The sequence below is a fragment of the Durio zibethinus genome, chromosome 21, assembly GCF_047325235.1.
Source record: "Durio zibethinus cultivar Kanyao isolate XHJ-2024 chromosome 21, ASM4732523v1, whole genome shotgun sequence".
Taxonomy (NCBI): domain Eukaryota; kingdom Viridiplantae; phylum Streptophyta; class Magnoliopsida; order Malvales; family Malvaceae; genus Durio; species Durio zibethinus.
This window is the reverse complement of record NC_143182.1, coordinates 12,469,325-12,496,053: the sequence shown is the minus strand read 5'-3', so window position 1 is coordinate 12,496,053 and position 26,729 is coordinate 12,469,325. Positions and strand designations below refer to the sequence as shown.

The following is a 26,729-nucleotide window of genomic DNA, read 5'->3' as shown; positions in this document are numbered from 1 at the left end:
TTCAAGATAAACTTTTGACATTATATTCTTACAAGTAACAAAGAGGCATTCAAGTAATAAACTTTCCCATTTTATATTGCTAATTAGACGCTTATTTCCCAATGCCTACATACTGCCAAACACAAGAGTAATAAGAAAGGCTTCTATACCTTGAAAAAACATTGTTTGTAGACATTAACCATCGAACATATTCATGACATGTATAGAAATTGCTAGGTTAAGCATCAACCTCAATAACTTGGAAAAGATTTAGATATTTGAGCAATAGGTTGAAAGTCCTCATAATCTATAGAGGTTTATATTATAAATGTTCCACCATATTAGTGAAAATGAAATACCTTCAAAACTTGAAAAGCTATGAATGCCTGTCCTTGAACTTGATCAACAACTACATGAATTAAAACTTCCTTAGATGAACCTGTAGAGCTACAGAAATTACAAATAAAGCAGGTATACTAGTAGAGGAGAAAGAATTCCTAAGAATTATAGATTCAAAAATTGGTTTACTACCATTTATCTCTTTATAATCAATTTTGCTTTGCTTATTTGTTAATGGATGAACTGGTGTTGACACAAAGGGTATTTTAGATGGCTCATTCACATTTAAGTTGTTCACTTCCAGAGATGAATTCTTTATTTCAATTGAGAGTTACAACATTGTGCTACTTTCAAGGTTTTTCTTCAGGTGGAGATGATTTTATGGTTTTCAGATTGTCCTTGGGTGAAAACCAAAGTTTTATAATTGGTTTTAACTTTGAATTAACCAAGGAGCTCACAGTCATACATCTAAAAGTCAGTCTACAATCTTTGAAACTTACCCTTTAAACAATGGATATCAAAGTTTTCATATTCTTAAAGGTGTCTCCTTTTGAAAATTTGAAAAAGAAAATGTTCAAAATTGGAAAATTCCTTGCTAATTAATTCAATCACCTAATTTTTTCTTTTCATAATTCTTTTTGCTTTAAAACTACTTCTATTCAATATCATTTCCTATCATATAATTTAATTTTCTCTATTAGTCAAAGATAACACAATATAAAGCTTAATAATAATAAAAAAAATCTCAACTTTAGATGAATCAATTGATAAGCAAAAATCAAATATACAATGTCAAAAAACAAATAACACATAAAACCTAACAAACCAAGATATAAAATAAATAAAATAAATAACACATATTACAATTCAAACAAACCTATAAATATAATATCCAAATGGCTTGAAAATTCCGTGAGACAAAAGAAAAAAAAATCAATCAAAAAATTTTATTCAAACAATATGTAAAATAAAATACTCTTAAAAAAGACACAAATTGCATACTGAAAAACTATATTTCTATAAAGAACATTTTAATTTTTATCTAACATCAAAACATTTAAAAATAAATTATTAAAAAAAACATATTCACAATAATACGTAACCTTGACAATGACAAAACTTAAGCTCTATTTCACATAAAAATGTGTAACATCAAAATCACTTCAAAAAAAAAAACACACACACACACACATTTAATAAAACAAGAAAAAAAAATTTGACTCAAAAATACCATAACAAAAAAAAAAAAAAATCCAATAATCACAGACTAAAACAAACTCCCTTTCATGCGAAAGTTACACCCTCCGAAACAGCTTTGAAATAATAACAAAAACTTGAAAACAAAAACTTTGAAATTTAATCTTAAACACATCTTTTGAAGTCAAAACACAACTATCAAAATAAAATAATATAAAAAGATACATATAAACAAGGAAATAACCTTACGCTCTTTGATGCAAGTAAAAGATCCCTGGACCTCACCAAAATGGCAAAACGTTGTAAAACAAAAAAGGAAAAATACGTGGCAAGCAAAAACTTTTAAGATCCTTTTTATATAGGTTATATTGATTTTTACTCTAACATAATTAAATAAATATATTTTTACTCTAGCATAATTACATATAAATATATATATATATATTTATATATAAAGTTCGTTATATCTGCGTTGAAAGAGATGGAATTTCAATCCCGAGTCCTTAATTCTTTTCTTCCATCATTCTTATTGAGAACTCGAGTTTGCAAAGTTTCGCACCATAAACAAATTGGTAACTAATTTTAGAAAGGAAGTTCTAACCCTACGTAGCTATTCTTCATTCCTTCTCAGATACTGAACCAGTGAGTACTGGTTTCCTTTTCTCTCTTTGTTTCCTTTCAAAGATCAATGATAGAAGCTTATTTCCTTTGGCAACTATAATTTCTTGGTGGTTTTAGCACTTTTTTTTGTTCAATTTTCTTGTTTCTTCCTTACTGTAATGGTAGCACTAGCAGCAATACTCAGTTTTGTAGTTCGAATTTGTCCTTTTCAGCTTCTTTAAATGCTTCTCCAGCTGAATGATTAGCTTCTTTTCATTATATTTTCTTGAGATCCCTTTTTCCCCGACTTTGTTTCTGTATTATACTATTCTTGGGCAAAGTTTTTTATTTCCAATTATTTGAATATTTTCCTGTTTGTTTTGCTGATTTAATGTGATTGCTATTACTTTTGCTGATCGGATCAATGAAACTTTTTTATTGAAAAGATTTCTTTTTCCTTTTTCTTTTTTTAGGGGAATTTTATTTCCTTTGTGCTTGAAATGTGGAAGGGCAGGTGGAAGGGCAGGCAGAGGCAGAGGCTTCAAACCACAATCCAGAAGAGATCAGAGGTCGCCAACCAAAGCAAAGGCAAAATCCCGATGAAAGCAAAAAACAGCCTGATGCGGAGGAGGAGGCAAAGGCTTCAAACAAACAAAAAATGATCAGATGTCACCAACCAAAGCGAAAGAGACAATTGGAAAGCCCAAATGAAAGTGAACAACATACAGAGGCTTCTTCAAACAAGCCAGAAAAGAGAGGTCGCAAACCTAAGCTAACCGTAGCTGAAAGACATGCAAATAAAATACAAAGTGGTAGATTATATCGACAAAATAAAGCCGTAAAGAACTTTCTTTTTCTCTCTTATATTATTTGGTATTTTATTCATATTTTCCCCTTATTATTTTGTTTTATATCTTATGGAATTTGTCATTTTTGTATCTGTAAATGAAGGCCAAGAACAAAGCATTACAAGAAAAGAACCAAGATGAAGAGAAAAAAAGATTGGAAGAAGAGAATAAAGAACTAAAAAACGAGAAGGAGGCGCAACAGTTTGAGATAAACTCTTTGAAAGAGGAGCTTTCGAAGGTAAGAGACCAATCCTCTCCCTGTCTGTTTCTTCTGTTTGTCTCATTTCTAACTTTTTCTTTGTGTTGTGCAAATTAAAGATCAGTGCTAGAGCAGATAAATTAGAGAGAAAAGTAAGTGATGAATCCAAAAAAGTGAATATGGTGAGAATTAGAAGCAAAGCGCTGGAACCTGGGATGCAACAGCTAGAACAAAATTTTCTCAACCAAGATGATCAGGTATATATGCAAACACAAAGATAGGCACAGTTGGCTTTTGCATGGGATGAATATGTTATGTATACTAAAGCCTTTTCTTATCAATTTAGCTGGTGAAAGAAAACATATACCAAAATCACTCGCACAAATCCCATATATTATTCTTGATGGGGGATATAGCTATCATCAAATCATTAGGTTATTATTGTCTGTTGTAAGCTTCTTATCTTTGAATTTAGTATTGACACTTTTAGTTGATCTGTCATCTCCTTAACTGGAACTTTGCTTCCCGAATTGGGGTTTCTATTGATGATGGACTTTAAATTTCTATCATGTCCAAGCCCATGCCCCTGTTTTAATTATTTCTTTGGTGCTCCTTGCTGCTTGTTTTGGTTACAGAGTGCCAGCTCTTAATTATTTCTAATCTTTTGACCTTGTTTTGCCCTTATGTATACTGCTCTTTGAAAATGCTCCTTTACCTTCCCAGAAAAGATTTTGTACTTCTATTATTTCATTTTTTTTGGTGCAATTGTTAATATGGCTAATACTCTAGTTATTATAATAGTGTCAATGCCTGATCTTGACCATTAACAAATAAGTATTACCATGTAGATTATATCCCCTTCTCTTTGTATTAGTTCTGAGTCCCAAACATTACTTACTACCAAACTCAGCCTTCTATTACCACTTCTCCTGATCCTCTAGTACTTAATCTCCCAATATTTTGTTTCTTTCATAGCTATGCATTCTATTGCCTGAAATTCAACCTCCTAAATTTTTGTTGTTTCTTTTTCATCTCCTAAATACTTGCCACGAGTTGTTTCTTTTTCATCTCCTAAATACTTGCCACGAGGCTTAGGTAGGATTGTCCAGTTCTCCTTGTTATATTATCCTCTTTTCAATAATTAAGGATCTTGAAGCCTTCCATTGGTTTAATAATCTAAGCAAATTCATAAAGATAGGTATGAGATAAACCCCAAATCAAGCTAACTTTTCTCCCACATTGTAAAACACAAATTACTGCAGACTAAGTAGCAAGAACCTGTTATTCAGGTAAACAGAAATCAGACTAAAAACCAAATGGTAATGGTTTCCTCCATGCTGAACAAAATCAATTGCCAAGTTAATTAATCAATTCAATTCAAAACAACCAAATATTAGAACATTAAATGAAATCCTATCAATTATCACTTGAAGCCTTTCATGTTAAAACACCTTGACACCATTGAGTATTAGAGAAGGCTAAGTCATAATCAACTTGTGCTGTTACTACTAGACAAAGGGTAGTACATTATAAATTGGTTAAGTAGGAAAAGTATATAACCTCCTATATTCAAACACATTGTGTGCTTTTTTCCTCAAACAACATAGGAATAGGATTACTAACCTACTTTCAACCTACGACTATTTCATTAACTAATCCTCTGATCTACACACTTCCTCTGAAATTAGTCCACACATGCACTTGACTCTTTGAATATGACAAAAGTTTGCCTCTCAAAAGATTAACACCTTTGAGGAACAACTCATTCATACCTTATGATTTATGCTTCTAGCCTAAAATATCCAACATCATAGTGTTAAATATTTATATACCTGTCTTTTATCAAACTGATAGTTAACTCCACCATCATATATTATTGCAAGAATAATAGCATATAATTCTTCTATTGTTCAGATTTTTTGAATTGATGGTATGTGGTACTGTAATTGATGTTTATCCTAATTTTCAGGACTGCCATTTGGAATTCGATGATATACCAATGGATGATGAGTGGGTATGGTACTTCTGTTTCATTACTTTATGCACTGATTTATGTATTTATCGGATGTTGATGTGATTATTTTCTGAATTATTGTTTTAGTTGAACAATTTGGAGAACCTGAAAGACTTCGCCATGCCCCAAAATCTACAGTGGGGTAAGACCATAGGTATGTGCTACCCAGTGAATTTGTGAATAAATTAATTAAGGGTGCCTTTGATTATCAAAGACTAATTTTCAGAGGTAGAAAAATCTTCTTATCAAAGCTTGATATATTTTGCACAAATGAGCAATATAGAAACAATTACAAGTAAAAACAATAAGAAATCTGATATAGGAAGAAACAAACAATCAATCTACATGTTGTATCTATGAAACTATATTTTTCTCTCATTGGTACATTCTTTTTTAAAAATCAAAACACTTTCAAGTGATTATATTTATATTGACATAAGCCTTAAAGAAATTATAACTACAAAATAAATAGGATAAATAATTAAATAATAAAAAAGAACATGCTAGTGTACATGAGAGAAATGATAAATGTATATACAAAATGTTAAGGCCTAAAAACCAGGATTTTAAGATTATTTTTATGTTCTTCAAAATCATTAGCGACCAATAATGTTGTAGTTGAACTATAGTCAAATTATATGAGTGATCTATGATTTATTTATTGTCAGTTTCACCATGGATTATCATTAGAAATTTGAAAGGGAAGTTGCAAGGTTACATGTTTGCTTTGTTAAATCTAGCTTATGTTTTAATGTTTCTTTCTATTCATTAATATTGTGATTGGTGATGGTCTCATTCATTTTATGTTTGAATGCCATGGTTTTTTATATATTCTTACCTTTGTTAAGTAGTCTTATTCGATATATGTTAAGTTTTGCGTTTCTTGTGGTCCTATATTCAAATTGAGCCTCTCCATCATAGACAATTGGTTTTAGTTTGAATGCATAACATGGCATCAAAGCCTAGGTTTGTTCTGTTCTTCCTGCTTGTTACCCTTGTGATAAGCCCTTGTTTAGCAAGACATGAGGGGAAGTGTTAAGTGGTCTTATTACACATTTGTTAAGTCTTGGGTTTCTATGGTCTTATATTCAAGTTGGACATTTCTATTTGTAGCCAATTAGTTTTAGGTTGGATGCTATAAATGAAAAATATTTACTAAATATCAGTGGTTGATTGTTACTTTCGAGTACATTTTTAGGGTTTTCTTGTAACGTTTAAACTCTAATAGAGCTTAGCTATGAGATTTTCATATCTAAACTTTCCAATTAAAACATATTACATCAATTTTTTTATATTGTAAAATAGGTTGCTACATACATGATCATTCTATTTAAAAATGCTCTTAATTTCTTTCATTTTATGTATGTCTCCCTCTAGCATTTCTTAAACCTTCATTCTCCATATCTCCACATTTTCCTAATTTAACTTTAAATTCTAAATGTCAACTCCAAATTTGGCAAGCCTAAAATTACGAAAAGATTGAATTATTGACTATTTGTTTAAAGAGAAGATTGCCAATGTGTATATTTTAGAGAATGAATTAGTGTAAATATGATGAGAAGAGATTCCTAGTTGAGAATGGCTAATGGAAGATTTATGAGGAAAGGAATTTATCTGTTGATTCAGTTCTCTTAGGATTATATTAGGGATGGAATAGTTAGAACAATGCCAACTTTTGCTTTCAGGTGTAATTTAAGAGTGGTTTTGGGAATAATGAATTGAATTAAATTGATAAGAAGAAAAAGCTTCCCTACCACTAAAGCTTCTAGCAAATAAATTTGATGCAAATACAAGAAAATAGTTTTTGGTTACAGTTGGAATTTTGTTGAAAAATTGAATTGGGGAAATAAAAATGGGAAAGGTTGAACTAGGGTTATTGGTAGCAAGAAAGTGGAGATTAAAAAAGATTATGTCTCAAAGGTATTTTCCCAACTATTAGAATTTGAGATTCCATCGTGAAAGTTATAGTGAAATTTATGGGATGGAGAAGTCTACTTCCAATTATGTAATTCAAAATCTTTATGTAAAAAAAAAAGGATGGTATATTTTTACAGAGAAGATGGTGATTAAGTATGTTGTAACTTATTTCAAAAGGAAAAGAAATCTAATGTGGCACATTTTTTTGGAGAGTACATATTAATATATATATTTTATAAGTAGTGACAATTGTGGGAAAACACTTATTTATAGTTGATTGTAATCTTGTAATCTATATATTTATATTTGTATTTCTAGAATTAAGTATTTGTATTCCTAGAATTAAGGAAGATTTAGTTTCCTAGTGTAACCCCTAGTTAGTTGTATATAGACCTAAGATTCTTGTATAATTAAAAATAAGCAGTTTTTCAATATATATTCAGTTTTTACATGGTATCAGAGTTTTAGGCTCTTCTTAGGAAGCAAAATTTTCAACCTTCATTGCTGATTTTTTTAGGCTTTCATTGTCGAATCCTATTTAAGCCTTCATTGTTGAACCCTTTCAAAGAAAGATATCACTACCACCCAATTTGAGTAAATGTTAACTGAAAAAATTACTAGAGTACTACAGATGTCTCAGAAACAAGGAGAGTTCAACAGGGAAGAGATTGAAAAGCTGAAAAACTTATTGAAAATCCTTGAAAAGCCTACTATGATATGTTCTTTGGGTAAAGTTTCTAGTTCAGGTAAAGCTTTCGGTTCTCATGGATTAAATGTCTCGGTTAAGCCAATTACGAGTTCTTGGGTTATTGACTCAGGAGCCGCAGATCGCATGACACATTTCTCACAAAAGTTTAGTACATATAACCTGTGTCTTAGTAATAAAAAAATTGTTGTTGTTGATGGTTCACTTACAACAGTGACAAGATTAGGAGATGTTCAAGTTAATCACTCGTTTGTTCTAAAAAATGTTTTCCATGTTCCTAGATTGTCTACTAATATGATATTTATACAAAAACTTACCAGAGATATGAATTGCAAAGTAACTTTTTATCTTTCTTATTGTGAATTTCAGGATCAGAGTTTGGGAAAGATGATTGAACTTGCTAAGGAGAAAGATGGATTATACTATCTTGAGATATCAAATAACATAAGTAGTATAAAAAATAGTTTACCTTTGTCATTTCTTTCTGAAAAATCTTTCAATAAAGACAAATCTGGCTTTATCATTTTCGTCTTGGACATCTTTTTTTTGGAACTTTGAGAAACATGTTTCCTTTTTTGTTCAAAGGATTAAATGTTGAAGATTTTTATTGTGATATTTACGAATTTACAAAACATAAACGTGTTTTTTTCAACCAGTAACAAAAAAAATTTTACTCCCTTTTACTTGATTCATAATGACATTTGGGGTTTTTTTACAATTCTTAATATTTTTGGTACGAGATGATTTGTTTCATTCATAGATGAATGTACTAGGGTCTCTTGAATTTTTTTACTTAAATTCAAATCAGATGTGAATAATATGTTTTTAAGCTTTCAAAATATGATCCAAAATAAATTTAGAGTGAGAATCAAGAGATTTAGGTTTAATAATGTAAGAGATTACTTCAATCAGAGTATATCCACTTATTTTCAAAAAGAAAGGATTATCCATGAACTTTCTTGTGTTAATACTTCACAGCAGAATGGAGTGACAGAGAGAAAAAAAAATCATTTGTTAGTCACAATTTGTGCTTTTCTTTTTCAAGCAAATGTACCTAAATCTTATTGGAAGAAAGCTGTTCTCACTGTCACACATATTATAAATAGGTTATCTTCAAGAGTTTTGAGATTTAAAACTCTTATGAAACTACTCTTAGAATTTTATCCCAATTTCAATACCACAAACAATCTCACACCTAAGATATTTAGTTGTATATCATTTGTTCATGTTCACAGTCATAACAGGAGAAAGTTGGATCTAAGAGCGATTAAGTGTATTTTGTGGTGTATTCTTCAACTAAAAAAGGATATAAGTGCTATCATCTTCCTACAAAAAAATTTTATCTGCAGATATCACTTTTGAAGAAAATAAACTATTTTTTACTAATCTTATCTTCAGGAGGAGACTTCATTCATAGAAGATAAGAATAAAGATTTTTTTTTGCTTGATTTGCCTCATTCTTCAACATTTACACCCATTAATTTTTCTAAGTGGAAACCTATTTCTGTTGAGCCCAAGTCAAACACTAAATTTGAGTCTGAACCAATTTCAAATACGGAAGATGTGACAAAGAATAATATTGTTCTTGATTCTGTGAAGGAATTACAGGTGTACTCAAGAAGAAAAGTTTCAGATCTTGAACCAGTGCTAGTCTAAGAACCTGATCCTAACTCTGAAAATGAGGTAATTACAGTTTTTGACTCTGTTTCTCAAAATGAGCATAAATTTTCTAAAACTATAACTAGTGATTATGATTTGCCTATTGCCATTAAGAAAGGAATCAGAAAATGTACCAAGCATCCACTATACCCAATATCTAATTTTATGTCATTTGAAAAATTCTCACCATCCCACAAAAATTTTCTTGTGAGCCTAAACACTATTTCTATTTCAACTACATTATCCGAGGTATTATCCAATGAAAAATGGAGGCAAGCCATGAAAATAAAAATAGAGGTTTTATAGAAAAATCAAACATGGGAACTAGTAGAGTTGCTTAAAGAAAAAAATTCAGTGGGGTGTAAATGAGTTTTCACTGTAAAATACAAGGTAGATGATACTGTTGAAAGATATAAAGTCAGGTTAGTGGCTAAGGGTTACATTCAAACCTATGAAGTGGATTATCAAGAAACTTTTGCTCCAGTTGCCAAGATGAATACAGTTAAGATTTTGTTATCATTGGTTGCAAATTACAATTGACAGCTTCAACAATTTGATCTAAAGAATGCTTTTCTACATGATGATTTGAAAGAAGAAATATATATGAAGGTTTCACCGAGATTTGAAGGTCATTTAGAAGCAAACAAAGTATGCAGGCTGAAAAAAAGCTTTATATGGCCTTAAACAGTCTCCTAGAGCTTGGTTCGAGAGATTTGCCAAAGTGATGCTAGTAATGAGATATAAATAGAGTCAAGGAAATCACACATTGTTTATCAAGCATTTTGATTCAAGGAGAGTCACAGTTCTATTAGTATATGTTGATGATATAATTATAATTGGAGATGATGAAAAAGAGAAAGAATCTTTAAAACAGTGTTTGGCTAGAGAATTTGAGATAAAAAGTTAGGGAGATTAAAGTACTTTCTAAGAATTGAAGTAACTCACTCACGGTATGATATTTTTATCTCACAACAGAAATATGTGATAGATTTTTTGAAGAAAACTGGGAAGCTTGTATGTAAACCTGCAAATACCCTTATAGATCCTAATCATAAAATTGAAGAAGCTAATGAAGATGCTGCTGTAATAGAGAGATGTACCAAAGATTAATTGGAAGACTCATTTATCTCTCACATACTAGACCTGATATAGCATATACTGTGAGTGTGGTAAGTTAATTTATGCATAGTCCTAAAGAAGTGCACTTATAGGCTGTCTACCGTATATTGCATTGAAGGTCAATCTTGAGTGAGATATCTTATTAAAAAAAAATTCAGGGTTAGTTCTAGAAGCATATACAGATGCTAATTATGTAGGTTCAGTAACTGATAGAGATCCACCTCAGGTTACTGCACTTTCTTAGGTGGCAATCTTGTGACTTGAAAGAGTAAAAAACAGAATGTGATGACAAGATGAAGTGCTAAAGCAGAGTTCAGAGCAATGGCTCAAGGAATTTGTGAACTACTATAGTTAAAGATTATCTTAGAAGACTTGAAGATCAAGTGGGATGGACCAATGAGACTCTATTGTGATAACAAATCTGTAATAAGCATTGCACACAATCCTGTACAATATGACAGAATAAAACACATTGAAGTAGATCGGCATTTCATAAAAGAGAAACTAGACAGTGGGTTGATTTGTACACTTTATGTATCAACCAAGGGTCAACTTGCAGATATGTTGACTAAAGATCTCAGCAGTGTAACATTTCAAGCAATTATTTTCAAGCTGAGAATGAAAAACATCTATTCACCAGTTTGAGGGGGAGTGTGGGAAAACACTTATTTACAGCTGGTTGTAATCTTGTAATTTGTATATTTATATTTGTATCTTTAGAATTAAGTATTTGTATCCCTAGAATTAAGAAAGATTTAATTTCCTAGTTTAACCCCTAATTAGTTGTATATAAACTTAAGATTCTTGTATAATTAAAATAAGTAGTTTTTCAATATACATTCAGTTTCCACAACAATATTTAGATTTTTTCCTATAACTAAATATTAGTATAATTTTTTCTTAAATAGTTAGGAATAGTGGACCTTCTAGACTATTCAATATTCAAGTATATAAGATGTTTGATCTTATAAGGAAAGGTTTATGCTTACATATTATAAGATGTTTGATCTTATGGGCAAATGTTTGTGCTTATATATTAATTATTATTTTGTACATTAGTGGTGAAATGTTTAAACGCCACAAGCATGTTAGAAAGTTGAAATGTATTTATTCAATAATTTTTATAAATATACTCTAATGGGACATTTGTCAACCCTCTAATCCCACTTATGGAGTTTAAAAACTCTATGGCCAATGTATAGGATAATTTTTCTTCATAAAATTTATTTTTTTAGATTTCTTAATAAAATTAATTCATGCATTTCACTTGTTAATTTAATAATGTACTCTTGTCATTTCCAATTTTGAGCTAAGAGAATTAGTTGATATCGAAACCACTAGTTAGTAATTTTAAAATCTTGAACTACAAACATAAGACGACTAAGGAAAAATGATATAAAAGAAACCTTACTTAGGTTTTGTCCTTAAAAGACTTTGTTTGATAAGCATTATTCAATATACTCACCACAACCATTTATATAAATTCTTATATTCCAATGGCAATTATGCTAATATTGGTGAAAAGTTGAAAACTGAGGATTGTAACCCTATCCTTAGACATTTGAGGTTTCTAATCAAATCAAATATGGAGTTTTTGAGATCTTAACTGTATTTTTCTTCTTCAAATAGGTTTTTAGGAGGGTTGTTTGTTGGTGATGAGTTTTTAGTGTTATTTCAATGCTCTTTGTGATTTATTAGCAAAAAATACTTTTTTGGTATGGAATTTTGGATCTAAAGGATGAGTTTGTAGCAATTGGTGTGTTGTGGGTGATTATCAAGTTTAAAAGAGAATGGTTGTCTACCTACTCGAAGTAAAAGAAGCAAATTAGATAGATTTATGGTTTTGGCAAAATGGTTAGCTTGTTATCATAACCTTTGTTGTAGAGGTTTGTAAAGATCAATGTCAGGTTGCTTTATTTTGTTGTCTTCAGAATCAGTTGAAGAAAATAAGGGAGGGGGTGGATGGCTAAACCAATTGGATTTCTTAATTGTTTTGATCCTAAAAAGGATGTCATAAAGAATTTGAAGAGGAATAGGCATATTTTAAAATGAATTATAAGGATAGGTTCTATAAAAGTTATATTAGGCAAGTTGAAATGTTTTTTTAAAGCAATGAAGTAGATCATATATTGCTTGTTTTGATGAAATTATTGTTTCTCATGAAGAGAAAATGTAGTGTTTTGATATTATTGGCATGAATTGGTATCTCTTTCTTGATGGAGTTAATGAATGAAAAAAAGTTATCTAAGAGATGATAGGCTCTTAGAAATTGAGTCTTTGTGGAAACAAAAGTCTAGAGTGAAATAGATGAGAAAAAGTGATAATAAACAAGCTTCCTTTAAGGGAAGACTAGCATTTGAGGTTGCAGAGGAGGCGTATTCTTAGGCAAAGTCTAGTTTTCAAGAGATGAATGTTTATGGCATGGTGGGGAATTTTGGTTTTCATTTATCCTATTGGTTTTATTACTATTGAGATGCTTAGTTTCTTTTCTTTCTCTATTAACAAAATTTGGGTTTTTTTTTTCCTTAACTTTTTTTTTTTGATGTGTTTGACTAGGACTTGACATGTCAGATGATTAAAGGGCTTTGAGTTCTATCTTTTATATATGCGCACTTGTTTTTCCTTTTCAATGTAAGCAATTGGGTCTTAATGTATCAATTTTAGGTGTTTTTGTTTTTTCTAGTATGAGAGACTCTTCTTGTTTGTCTCCATGTTTCCACCTATTACTTTTGTCGTAATGGTTTTAAAGGTGTTAGACGAATTTGAAAATAAAAAGAAGTCGTCACTAATATTTTTTGCCAATGTGTGATTAGTTATCTATTAAAATTTATCATTTTAATAAAATTTTAAAATTAATTAAAACTTTATCAAAGAAAGAATTTTTTGGGTTTGTGAAAATAATTTAGGTTTGGGAGTCAGTTACGCATGAAAAAAGATTAATATCACCACAACACTTATTTAAAATGGTACCAATTAATTATGTGTTATTTTTTAATTTTGACTAAAATGGTCTTAATTTTTGCATTTAAAATTTAGTTTTCTTCATTGTAAAAAAACATAATTTTACTTTTAGTTATTTGTTTGAAAAATAAATAAGAACCATTCATATTGAAAATTTTCAAAAAAATTCTAATACAATATTAATAGGGACTTTCTTACCTAAAAAAATTTTAAGAATCACTATTCGAATTTCTTAAAAATTTTATCATCATCAGTTCATATTTATCAATATTTATTTTGATAAACATGTTAAAAAATATAATATCTATAATTTAAAAAAAAATCAAATAATATTTTCTAAAAGTTCATTCATTTTTTATATCAAAACAAGAAATCGTTATCGAAAATTATTCTAAATGTTTCAATACATTGGTTGCATTTTAGATAAATTTTTTTACCTAAATAGTATTAAAGAGTCACTACTCGAATTTTTTTAAGATCTCATCCTTGGAGATTTTTCATTTATTTTTACTTTTTTTAATCATTATTGATATTTAAAAGTTATGTAATAATTATCTATAAATTTATTTCTTAAAAAATGCATACTTTTATAAATAATATATATTTATCCTTTCTTAAGAAAATTATTCAAATTAAAAAATGGATCTTTATATTGAAAAGAGTTTCTAAATATTTCAATACTTTAGTAACTTTTAAAAGTTTTTTTTCACTTAAAAAATTCTTGAGAATCACTACTCGAATTTTTCAAAGTTCTATCATCAGAGATTTCATTTACTTTAATAATTGATATGTGCGAAATATGATGCATATGAATTAATTTGTGATACTATTGCATTATCTAAAAATTCATTTTTAGAAGTGAAAAGTAAATGGGAATTTTCATATTGAGAATGATTCTAAATATTTTAATTTTTTGATAATATTTTTTAGAAAAATTCTTACGTAGAAAATTCTTGAAAATTATTATTTGAATTTTTCGAAATGATATCATCGGAAGCTTCCATTACTTTCAAGATTATGTAATATCAATGATAAGGTGCAATATACATACATAAATTTTATTTGTTATATATATATATATATATATGTTTTAAAAAAATTTAAATATACTTTAAAAAACATGTTATTTATCTTCCATATATTATATTTAACAACTATTATTATTAAAAAAAAGTTAAGGGAACAAAGCAAACACAATCTTTTTATTAAAAATTTTTCTAGATATTTCACTACTTTGATGGTATTTTAAAAAGAATTTTTTCACTTATAGATTTCTTACGAATATATACTCGGACTTTTTTAGAATCACATTCTTGGAGATTTCATTTACTTTTGTCTTTTTTATTTAATTTTTATTCTAATTCTATTTTTAATTATTATTTTATTGATTATTATTATATTTTTTAATTATTTTTTTAACAAATACAAATAGTTAATCATGATATTCATATATCACTATATATTAATTTTATTACTAAAAGAGTAATATTTATTATTTTATCATTATCTAATATAATTTTAGAAAAATAAAATGAATGGAAATCTTTTATATTAAAAGTTCTTCTAAATACTCTATTACATTTGTAATATTTTTTTAAAAAATATTATTACCTAAAGATTTTAAGGAAGTTCGAGTAGTGATTCTTTAAAATCTTATCTTTGGAGATTTTCATTATTATTATTATTAACATCATCATCATCATCATTATTATTATTATTATTCCTTCTCTCTTTTTTTTACATGAACTTAGAGTGCAAATAAATTAAATTGCATAATAATAATAATAATAATAATAATAATAATAATAATAATAATAATAATAATAATAATTTAGGGCATTAAAGATTAAATTACATGAAGTTAAATTAAGTATAAAAATTTAAACATCAAAAGGATTGTAATGCATGAGATTCAGATTTTAATCAAACTTAAATAATATAAAACAAATGTGCATGGGATATATATGAAAAAGAAATGTAATAACCCATATAAGCTCTATTATTTATTAACAACTTATATTACACCTAAAGCGAAATCAAATAGATGGTAGGGCCTTGTAGGAACAATTGCTTATTTTAAAATTTTATATAAAACCACCATTCCATGAGAGATTGACATGAAAAATACCAATATTTTTCAATAAACAAGCAATCAAATGAAATAGGCATGAAAGCTTTATTGGGTATTCACGTTGGTTTTTTTTTTTAAGCTTGAATTGAACAAAAAAAATGAAAGAGATGGACATAAATAATATAAAAGACAAATGTACTATATAATCTATAAACTTATAAAGCCTAAGAGAGGAGACATGAGTGATGGATCTAGAAATAATGGCTTAAGTTTGAACTTTCTCCCACCTTTAAAAGGCTACTATGTAGATGATCATTAAACATGTAAGATTCATAGCTACTCCATCTCATAATCAATCATGCACGTATTTTAATGTTAAAGTGAAGAAACAAAATATAAGTGATGGAATTTCATGTTTTAGTAGATGTATTTTACGTAAGGAAAGGAAGCTGAGAGCCATGACGGATTTAAAACTTCAAGCTTTCCCTTTTTATGAATAACTAACAAGCAAAGGAAACAAAATATGAAAATTTTAATCTTTCTAGGTAGCAAGAAAAGTGACTAGTCATCATTTCTCCTTTTTTTTAATACTTCTTCTTCATATTGCTTTCAAAAGACCCTAGCAACCATGACAGATTTGGAATTTTGAACTTTTTTCCTTCACAAAACACCAGTAAACAAAAGAAAGTGAAAGTTTGAAGCTTTTCAAGTCTTTCCTTTTATTTTTTATTTTTTAAATTTTGAGGCTTTCTGGTTTGTAGTTTCTTCTTAGTAGAACCCAAAAAACACAATGAATAAGAAATATAACTTGTGTACACAATGAAAAAGCATGTAACCTACATTATCAATAATTGCAAGCATGAGTAAAATAATAATAATAATAATAATAATAATAATAATAATAATAATAATAATTCAAAACCTTTCTAGATCAACCTTAGTAGCCATACCATGTTTGAGAACTTTGGCCTTTATAAACAAATGTAACAACTACATCTCCTATTATAAGTATTACAACTCATGAACATAACAAATCATATGCAGAGACAAAGAAAAGGTAAGCATGAAAAAATGGAGTTTTAACTTTCACTGACCATACAGAAGACGGAACCATAAAACATAAAAAAAAAATCAAGCTTTAGGTTTTTGTTAACAAATCACACAAAAATTGAACAATAAATGAGAGGATGATGATGTCATAAGCTTTTACATACCAATTTTTTTCATGTTAGCAGTTGCATTCGTTTTTTTTTTTCAAATCTTTCACCTTTTCTTTTTCGTGTCCTCATTTTTAGTCCTATTTCACAGCTTTTTTCCACCATATTTTAACTTTTTTACTTCATTTTTTTCTTTCCTTTTTCTATCCAGAAAACCATCACTTCTACCTTCTTAAAAAATTCCTTTTTTTCTCTCCACTTTTTCAAAAATGCAATTCTTCTTTCATATTGTCCAGGTTTACACTACCTAAGTTTTGTTATTGTTTTCATCCTCTCTTTGTCACCAGCTCCACTACCTTTTACCCATTGCTAGATCACTTATTTTTATCTGCAATAATAAACCGTCATCACTTCTACCTTATTCAAAAACTCCTTTCTTTTTTTTTTCCACTTTTTAAAAAATGCAGTCCTTTTTTCATACTGTCCAGGTTCTTGCTACCCAAGTTTTGCTATTGTCTTCATCCTCTCTTTGTCACCAACTCCACTACCTTTTACCCATTGCTAGAACACTTATTTTTATCTGCAATAACGGACCGTCACCCCTTCTATAGCTGATTGTTTCTTTACATGCTTTCTTTCATGCTTCATTCATGTGATATATACATATATATATATATATTTGTTCGGGTTTTTACTTTTTTGGCTTTTTTCTCTTGTTTTTTTTATTTTGGCTTATTTTCCTTTGGGCTTTTTTTTAGGCTTTAAAATGATCATAATTGGGTTGTGAATTAAATTTACAATTAGGGCTTCTTTAGGGTTACAAATGGGCCCTTAATCGACTTTTTTTTTTTTATCAATTTCGAGCCTTATTTGATGGCCAACATGGGTAATTAATCGGGCCAAAAAATAGGTCGTTTTAAATCATCAATTTTGATCTCCATTTTGGTATTCGTAAAACAAGCCCAATTTAACAGTATTAGATTGTTTCAGACAAGATTATATGTTTACAGCTTACTTAATTTTTTTTTTATTTTAATTTTTTTAAATAACAATGGCTATAAAATTTACATGCATTTCATTTTAATTATGTCATTTGTTCATTATTTATTTTATGTATATTTTTTTCTTAAGAAATTGTAAGGCATGAAAGATAGAGATTGCGATGTTATTTTCTCTCACACACGATGACACATTCATATCATGCATTTGCTCTATATTCAGACTCTGTCTCTTTTATGAGGGAGTAAAGTGCATATGCTTTTATAAGGTGATAACTTTCGCAATGGTAAGTGAAATACTTCTACTCATATTGAATTTTATCCGTTTGAAACCTATAATGGGTGAAGATCGGGGTGTTTTATTGGTTTTACATGGATGCTAGTGAGGAACAATTTTGGAGCTTTTTAGACACGGTTAAATTTGAACCAAGCATATATTAAACCAAGAGGGCCAACCCTAGGTAAAACCATGACAACCATTTCGTAAAAATTATGCAAATTAGGGCATGGGAGGAACATTCTAATACAATATGTATTTAGGTATATGGATAGTGTAAATAGGACAATATAGTGTAAAAAAAAAGAAAAAAAGTGGAGAAAAAAAGAGAAATAAAAGAAAAATATTCTTTTAACAAATTAACATATAATTTTATTCGACCAGTACTTATTCAAATTTTGTATTTTCAAAAAATATTTTTAAAAATGACTTTTTATAATGTTTTTCAACAAACAAAAATACAAAAAAAATTTAAAAAAGGGTTTTTTTTATCATTTTTTTGTTTATTGAGTGAATAAAAAGCAAAAGTATAAAAAAAAGAAAAGAAAAAAATTTCTTGAAGTATTGGTAATCTTATGTGCTTGTTTTCCCATAGGAAATGTTTTCTTGAACTATTATTGTTGTTATTATTTTTCTTTTAAGGAAAAAAGGAAAAACAAAAAAATGTGAAAAAAAAAAAAGAAAAAGGTTTTCTTAATTTGTTTTGTTTGACTAATAAAAAGCAAAAGCATGAAGAAAAGAAAGATTTTACCTATTTTATTTCAACTAAAATTTTCTTTTGAATTTAGAATTAAGTTGTTCTATATTTATTTTGTGATCCTAGATCTTTTTTTTTTCTAAAAAAAAAAGAAGTTTTGAAGTTGATCAGATTGTCTGGTGGGCCTTGCAAAAAATGAAAAGAAAAGAAAAAAAATTAATTTACTCTTTTGCATTGCATTTAAAAATCTTCTTTTACTAGTTTTTCTAAAGTTTTTCATGTTTTTCGGGTTTGTTACATGCATCATTTTAGATATAAAGCATAAAAAAGTTTGTTTTAGATAGTCTGATAGTGAGATTTTTAAGAAATTTTAAGAGTCATGCATAGAACCTTTTGTTAGTGAGTTATCTTGAAAAGTCAAGGAATGATCCGAAAATAAACAGCAGGTAGAAAAATGAAAAGAAAAAAAAAGAAATAATAGATAAAAGGATCCATCCAATAGATTTTCTTTGGGGCATGTTGTTCGATTGGTTTAATGTTTGTTCAAGATTTGTATTTGTAGGTTTAAAAAAAAAGAGTTGTGATTTTTAATTTTATCTCTTGCAGTTCATTTAATCTTTTTTATGGTTATTTTTATCATGTTTGCATTTAAAAATAAAAAGTAAAACATGCACTTCATCTTATACCCAAATGTTAGTATCAATTTCATTGGATTTGCATTATATATACATTGTATCCCATGCATAAAATATGTTAGTGCATTTTATATAAGTATGTTTTGTTGATCACAAACATGTCTCTCATTACTCATGTAGCGTGTTATCGTATTTCATGTATTTAGATTAACGAATGATATGATTATATAAAATACGCATTGTACATATTACATTTCATGTGAATACATCTCATCACCATTGAAATATGATGTTGCATAACATTACATACACATTTACATAAGTGGTATGATTTTTGTTACTTAAACATTGTATGCATGCAAATGTTCATCATCCAAGCATTTATGCATCTTAATAGTGTTTTAGCACCACTTATGTATCCATGATCGTGTTAGGCACACTCATCGTCATGTAAAGTAGAGTTAATCTTGTTTTTTTTTTTTTTTTTAAGAATAAGGTTTCAATGGTGCTGATTTCTTGCTACATTTTTTGAGTCAGTTTAGTTTTATTCACAACATGAAAGATTGAATAATTAGAATAGAAAGGAAAACAGGTTTCAAATGAGATGAGGGGAAAAGTTTTAAAAATACGATAAAATATTAAAAGACAATTAATGGATTTGAAACAAATATTATCAAAGTTCTTGAAAGAAAAGTGAATTACTAAAACATCTAAAGTAAGAGAAGAAGTTGTTAAGGAACCATTGTACCCCTCTGGGTCCATACATCCTTATGCTCAAAATGCTCATACTACATAAGCACAACCAGTAGATTACCAGCCTTACAATTATACTGGTACTAGACCATTCTTAGTTCAGATATATGTTAATCTCGACGCTACCCTTTATGATCCCATTACAATACCCAACTTGGATGATCCTAAATAACAAAAAAAGCTGAAAGGAGTGCCAAAACTGGTTAAGAATACCAAGTGCAAAAGCAAGTACAATTTGTTGGAAGAGAGACTTAGGACGATAGAAGAAAGTGATGTCTTGAAGAAAATTGATGCCAATGAGCTTAGCCTAGTTTCTAACTTGATAATCCCTGCAAAGTTCAAGGCTTTGAAATTTGAAAAATATGATGAAAATGGATGCCCTAACATATATTTGACTCGTTTCTGTGACAGAATTGTTGGGTATGCTTATAATGAACAATTACTTATTCATATCTTTCAAGAAAGTTTTATAGGGGTAGCTGTCAATTGGTACTATAATTTGAAAAGATGCCAGATTCACACTCGAAAGGACTTATCTCAGGCATTTTTGAAGTGATACCAACACATGTTAGAAATAACTCCAGATCGATTAACCTTTCAAAACATGAAAATGAGCCTAAATGAAAGTTACAATGAATATACAGCTAGGTGGAAAGAGGTAGCATTGTAAGTGTGACCACCTCTCACTAATAAGGAGCTGAATTCTCTATTTATGGATACTCTTCATTCTTCCTACTGTGATAGATTGATCGGTAATGCCTTTTTAGAATTTTTTAGATTTATTATATACTGTGGGCAGAATCAAGGATATGATAAAAAAGGAAAGAATTATAGATGCCAGTGCAAAGATTCATAATGAAAACAATTGAGTTATTTCTAGTGAATATGCTTAAGAAATAACGGTTGAAAGGCGAAATAAAAAAAACCTAAACATGATACATGAAGATTTGGTGGATGGTTATTGGTCACCACACCTAACCTTTTTACAATTTGACACCTTAGACTAATAACTTTCCTCAACCATTTCATCTTAATGTTCAAATGTCCCTTTCCTAGAATCCTTCACCATAGGTATTCACAAAACGAAATATCAACTTAGGTCATTTACAGAGCAATAAAAGAGATAAAGTCAAAACACATCATTCGCTTCCAATATCTTACACGGAGCTTTTCTTATTGCTTGTCAGTAGTCATATAATTTTTCCTATCCCTGCAAAGCCTAGAAAGTCTTTTTACCCAAAAAGGTATAATCCTAGTGCTAAATGTGAATACCATGATGGGATCAAAAGACATTCTATAGAAAATTGCATTGTCTTTAAGGATATAACTCAGTTTTTGATTGATGCAAATCCTACTAAGTTTAAATAGCTGGTTGGTGGCTTTGATAATTGATGATGGTGGAATTGAGGGTCAAGATTCTAAAGCTAGAGCGCTAAGTAAAGGATTTTTTTTAAGCTTGTATATCATCTTGAGAGCACTATTAAGAATGTGAATTTTGAATCAAGCCTAAATGTTTGCATTGAATAACTGTATATGGTACATCATATTGTTTCATAAATTTGTTGACATTAAAAAATTTTAACTCATTTTTAGTTTTAAAATTTTTAGTTTTTTTTTTTGAAAATATAGTAAAAAAAAATTTAAATTTGAATTAATTCCTAAAAGTCATAAAAAGAAAAATGCCTTGAAAAAATGGCTTTTAATTTTTGAATTTTTGTTGGTTTGTAACTATTGTTTTTTAACTCTTGTATGATATAAAGTAAAAAAACATGATTCATAATTATTTGAGAATAAAGTTTCATACAAATGATTTTCAAGATTATCAAAAAATTTTTGAAAAAAAAGTAGGCATTTTCAAAAGAAAATATACATGTTTTTAAATAATGAGAATCTCAAAATAATTGGTGATTACTATTAAAAAATAAACTCAATCAATACATTCACACATTTCCTTGATCGCTTTTATGCTTCAATCCTTTTGAATACTTTCACTTCCTAGTCATAATCTTTTAAAGGGTATGAATTTCAACTTGCGAATTTTGTCATCATTTGATAATATTAAGATAATAATATTTTCTTAGGTAATAAAGAAAAGAGGCCATTTTTGAAAATTCATTTCAAATTTCAGAAACCAAGCATGATATTCTTTCAAATTTTTAATTGGTAATTCAATTTGTGTCAAAATTTTGTCAATATGATTGAATCATCCAAAAATTTTCAATAACCATAGACACGAAAAATATGTGAACTTTCTTTCTTAAGTAGCCTTTATTTCACATATTAAGGGACATTGATTAAAGGAAGCAAAATTTTCTCTTGCCTGAAACAATTTGTTTAATGCATTAATATATTTTCCCTCTATTTTACCAAAAATGCAAGACAATTTGGAATCAAAATGAGCCTTTTTATGAACTAGGTGGTCAAATTTAGGGCATCCCGTACACTTTTGGGTGGAAAATAAGAAGGGACATTAGTTACGCAAAAATGATTGATGGTTATAACACAAAAATAAAGAAAAAACAAAAAGAAGCATTTTTTCTCTTTCTTTAAATAATTTGCTCTTCTAACTAAGTGATCATGTTTGAAATGATGAATGAGGATATTTTTTTATCTTTCACATATAAAAAAATTATTCACTTGCTATCCATTTGAGCTTATTAAATTTTTTGTTTCAAAGTGAATTTTGGCCAATGATCATTTTTTATATTGGGGGATAAAATAAGAATATATTCAAAAGTCCAACTTCGAGGAAAGTGTTTGATATTAAAAGCGTCTAACATGCACCTTAGATATGAGAGTCCAAGACAAAGCGTGAATAAAGCCTCAGTTAGAGTCTTAAGAATTCAAGAATACAAAAAATGAAGTTAAATGTTTCTTAAAAAAAAAAAGCAAAGAAAAAAAGACATGCACCTTAGAGATGAGAGTCCGAGAAAAAAGTGAATGAGACTTTAGTTAGGATCTCAAGAATTCAAGAAAGTAGATTGTTAAAGATGAAGTCAAATATTTCAAAAAAAAAAAAAAAAGCAAAGAAAAAAACACATGCACATATAAAACGAGGAGTAAAAAAAATGAATAAAACTTTGGTTAAAATTTTTTAAAAAATGAAGATAGAATTCAAGAAAGTAGAACAATAAAGATAAAGTCGAATGTTTCTAAAAAGGAAAAATTAAAGAAAGAAAAACATGCACCTCGAAAATGAAGACTTTAGACAAAAAGTAAATAAAGTATCAATTAAAATCTCAGGTAAAAAAAAAAGAATTCAAAAAAGTAAAATGCTACAGTTGAAGTCAAATGTTTTAAAAAAAAAAACTAAACAAAGAAATAAAGATACATGGCTTTTTATCCAAAGAATGCTCGATAAGATCTTTAGTCTAATTACCCCAAATAACATATTTTGAGCCTATTTATCCATTCTTTCAGAACCCTAAACTTTAGCCAATATTACATACCTTGAAAAGTTCATTTTGATCAAATGAGAATACTTGAATAAAAGAGCTATGTCTTTACAAATTTGTATATACCTATTAGTATTTGGCAAGAAATTACCAAGTTCTTCATTGTTAGAAAATATAGCTCTCAAGTGAAAGCCCAAAAAGGGCAATTTAAACCTAAGTAAATTTAGAGGTGCCAAAAGAATTGTAGAGTTTCAAGGTTTTATCCAAAATAAAAAGTTACGATACAAAATCTTTTAAAGGATTAGTACTAGGTTCTATCTAAAATAAAAAATTACGATACAAAATCTTTTAAAAGATTAGTACCCATTAAAAACCTTGTATTTCATCGAATAGTGAAAATAAAAAATCAACTTTTTTCTTTTCTCCAATCTCTTTCAAAAAATAGTGGTTAGTGTTGACGTACATTGGAGTATCATGTTAAGCCGTGCTTAATTTTCAATAAAAGAAAAGTGTTTTAGAAAAATTATCTGCTTCGTGAGCGAAAGAGAAATTTTTACAACCTTTATTGAGCTTCTTTGAGATATACCCACTAGTGAAAAGAATTGAATTATCGATTACCCTATCCACAACCATTCTAAATAGTAATCATCAATTTTCAAGAGATTCAAAAGTCATGGGTTTTTTAACTTTTCTCATTGATTACAAAGATACTTTATGTGGGGTAATTTCGTTATCACTTTTGAAAAGTTTAGAGATTATTTAAGCATTTTGTACAGAATATTGAGATTATTTTTTATGAAAAGTAAACATTGAAAATTTGAACAGAGATATTTAAAAAAACAAAAAAAAGTCATCGCATTTGCATCATTTGCATTCACATTCACATTTACATCATGAGAGACATTTGACTTGTATGCGGCAACAAAAAAAATTACATTTGCATCACTTACATTTGTATCATGAAAAAGACATTTAACTTACATGCTGTAAAAAAAAATAGATATTCACATTTACATTCGCACTTGTATATACATCATAAGAAAGACATTCGCTTTCGCATCTACATCATAAAAAAGATATTCGCAGTTGCATCACTTACATCTGCATCATGAGAAAGACATTCGCATTTATATCATTTACATCATAATCAAAGCATTTACATTTGTATCATAAAAAAGACGTTTGCATTTGCATCATAGAAAAATATTTGTAGAGGCATCTACATGGAAGGAACATTGGCATTTGCATTATGAAAAAGGTCACCTATATTAATTTTGAAAGGCTAAAAATAGATAAGGAAGTCTATCATGAAAAAGATGAGAGAAATAAGAAAAAAAATAGTTTGGAAAGAGACCAAAATGTCAAAAATGTTTGAAGAGTTGAAGGATCAGTAAAAAGTGAAGGATTGGATACAATACAAGATAAGATTTAAACCTAATTTAGCTAGCACTCAAGCCCCGATTAACTAGCAGTTTAAGCTCAGTTTAGTTGGTACCTAAATGATAATTAAGCCTAGATTAGCTAGCACTTTAAGCCCAGATTAGTAGATATCTAAGCCCAAATAAGCTAGAACTTTAAGCCCAGCTTAATTGGTACCCAAGTCTAGATTAGTTGGCATTTTAAGCCTAGTTTAGCTAACACTTAAATGATAACTAAGCCAAAATTAGCTGACACATAAGTTCGGATTAACTGGCACTTTAAGCTAGTTTAATTGGTTAGATGATAACTAAGTCCAGTTAGGCTGGCACTTTAAGCCTAGTTAGGTAGGCATTTTAAGTCCAGTTTAACTGGCATCCAGATTTTAAGTTTGATGAAATTGACATCAGTTAAAAGAAATATTATGATCAAGTTTTTTTCAAAATTACTCGGTGATGATATCCAAAGTTTAAGAAATCTTATAATTTGAATGTTCCATTTTTTCAAGCAAATTTTTTAAAAATGATTTGTAAGTCTTCCGAGCAAAATTTTAAATTTTTGAATGATTTCCAAAGATTTCGAGGTAAAATTTTAGATTTCTAAATGATTTCCAAATGCCTCTGATAAAATTTTAAATTTTTGAATGATTTTCAAATACCTTCGGGCAAATATTTGAACAATTCATAAGACTTTTGGGTAGAATGTTTAAATTTTTTTTTTTAAAGTTTCAAGGCTTTTAATAAAAGGAGCTTTCATACATGACAAGATTTATAATACTTTCGGGTATAATCTTTAAGACCTTTACGCATAATCCTTAAGATCTCTGGGCAAAACACTTTAAATTTTTAAAATTTCAAAACTTCTTTTTAAAGTGAGCCATTTTCAAACAATATTTTTAAAATTTCAAAACCTCTGTTTAAGGGTAATCGTTTTCAGACAAGGTTTTTAAAGTTTCAAAATCTCCGTTTAAATGAAGTCATTTTTAGATAAAATTTTAAAGTTCCAAAGCTTTTGTTTATAGAGAGTCATTTTTTAAATCTTTAAAAGGTCTTTATTTAGAGGAACTTTTGTAAGCATCGAGATTTGTAAGACTTTCGAGCATGATCTTATATTTTATTTTTGTGAAATAAAATAAAAAAGTTTAAAAACTCAAAAACCAAAAATAAAAAAAATAATAAAAAAAAGGAAAGCAAAACCAAAAGCAAAAAAACAAATAACAAAAAATAGCATAACAAAAAAATGCACAAAAAAACTTTTGAAAAAGCTAGAATCATTAATCCAGATGAAATTGTTATCTTTTTCTTTGCTGTATTCTTCATTCTCAGGAGTATACAAAGAGAGGTAGTTGTAGATACTTAATTTTATTTAGAATGATCTAATACTGTTAAACCAAACTCGTTTTACGAAATACCAAAATGGAGATCAAAATTGATAATTTAAAATGACTCTTTTTTTAGCCTGATTAATGGCCCAAGCTAATCATTAAATAATGTGTGGAATTGACAAAAAAGAAAAAATTGATTAATGGGCCATTCACAACCCCAAAAAAACCCAATTGTAAGTTTAATTCACTGTCTAATTATGACCCTTTTAAAGCCCAAAAAGAAGCCTAAAAGAGATCAAAATTGATAATTTAAAATGACCCATTTCTTGGCCCGGTTAATGGCCTAAGCTAATCATTAAATAACGTGTGAAATTGATAAAAAAGAAAAAGTTGATTAATGGGCCATTCGTAACCCTAAAAAAACCCAATTGTAAGTTTAATTCGCTGTCCAATTATGACCCTTTGAAA

The 26,729-nt window shown here is 28.5% G+C and overlaps 1 protein-coding gene across 2 annotated transcripts in view; it reads left to right on the top strand.

Annotated features, from left to right (window-relative positions):
- Window positions 1–1,968: 1,968 nt before the first annotated feature.
- LOC111305657 (uncharacterized) overlaps window positions 1,969–26,729 on the top strand; it is a 41,736-nt gene continuing 16,975 nt past the window's right edge. The window contains exons 1-6 of one of the 2 annotated variants that reach the window (XM_089750352.1): window positions 1,969–2,157; window positions 2,630–2,953; window positions 3,067–3,201; window positions 3,282–3,419; window positions 5,132–5,176; window positions 5,264–5,330. In XM_089750352.1, coding sequence (XP_089606478.1) covers window positions 2,774–2,953; window positions 3,067–3,201; window positions 3,282–3,419; window positions 5,132–5,176; window positions 5,264–5,330 — 565 coding nt within the window. In that variant the 5' untranslated portion in view covers window positions 1,969–2,157; window positions 2,630–2,773. Of the gene's footprint in view, window positions 2,158–2,588; window positions 2,954–3,066; window positions 3,202–3,281; window positions 3,420–5,131; window positions 5,177–5,263; window positions 5,331–26,729 lie in introns of both variants that reach the window. The other variant, XM_022903373.2, reaches the window with a different exon arrangement.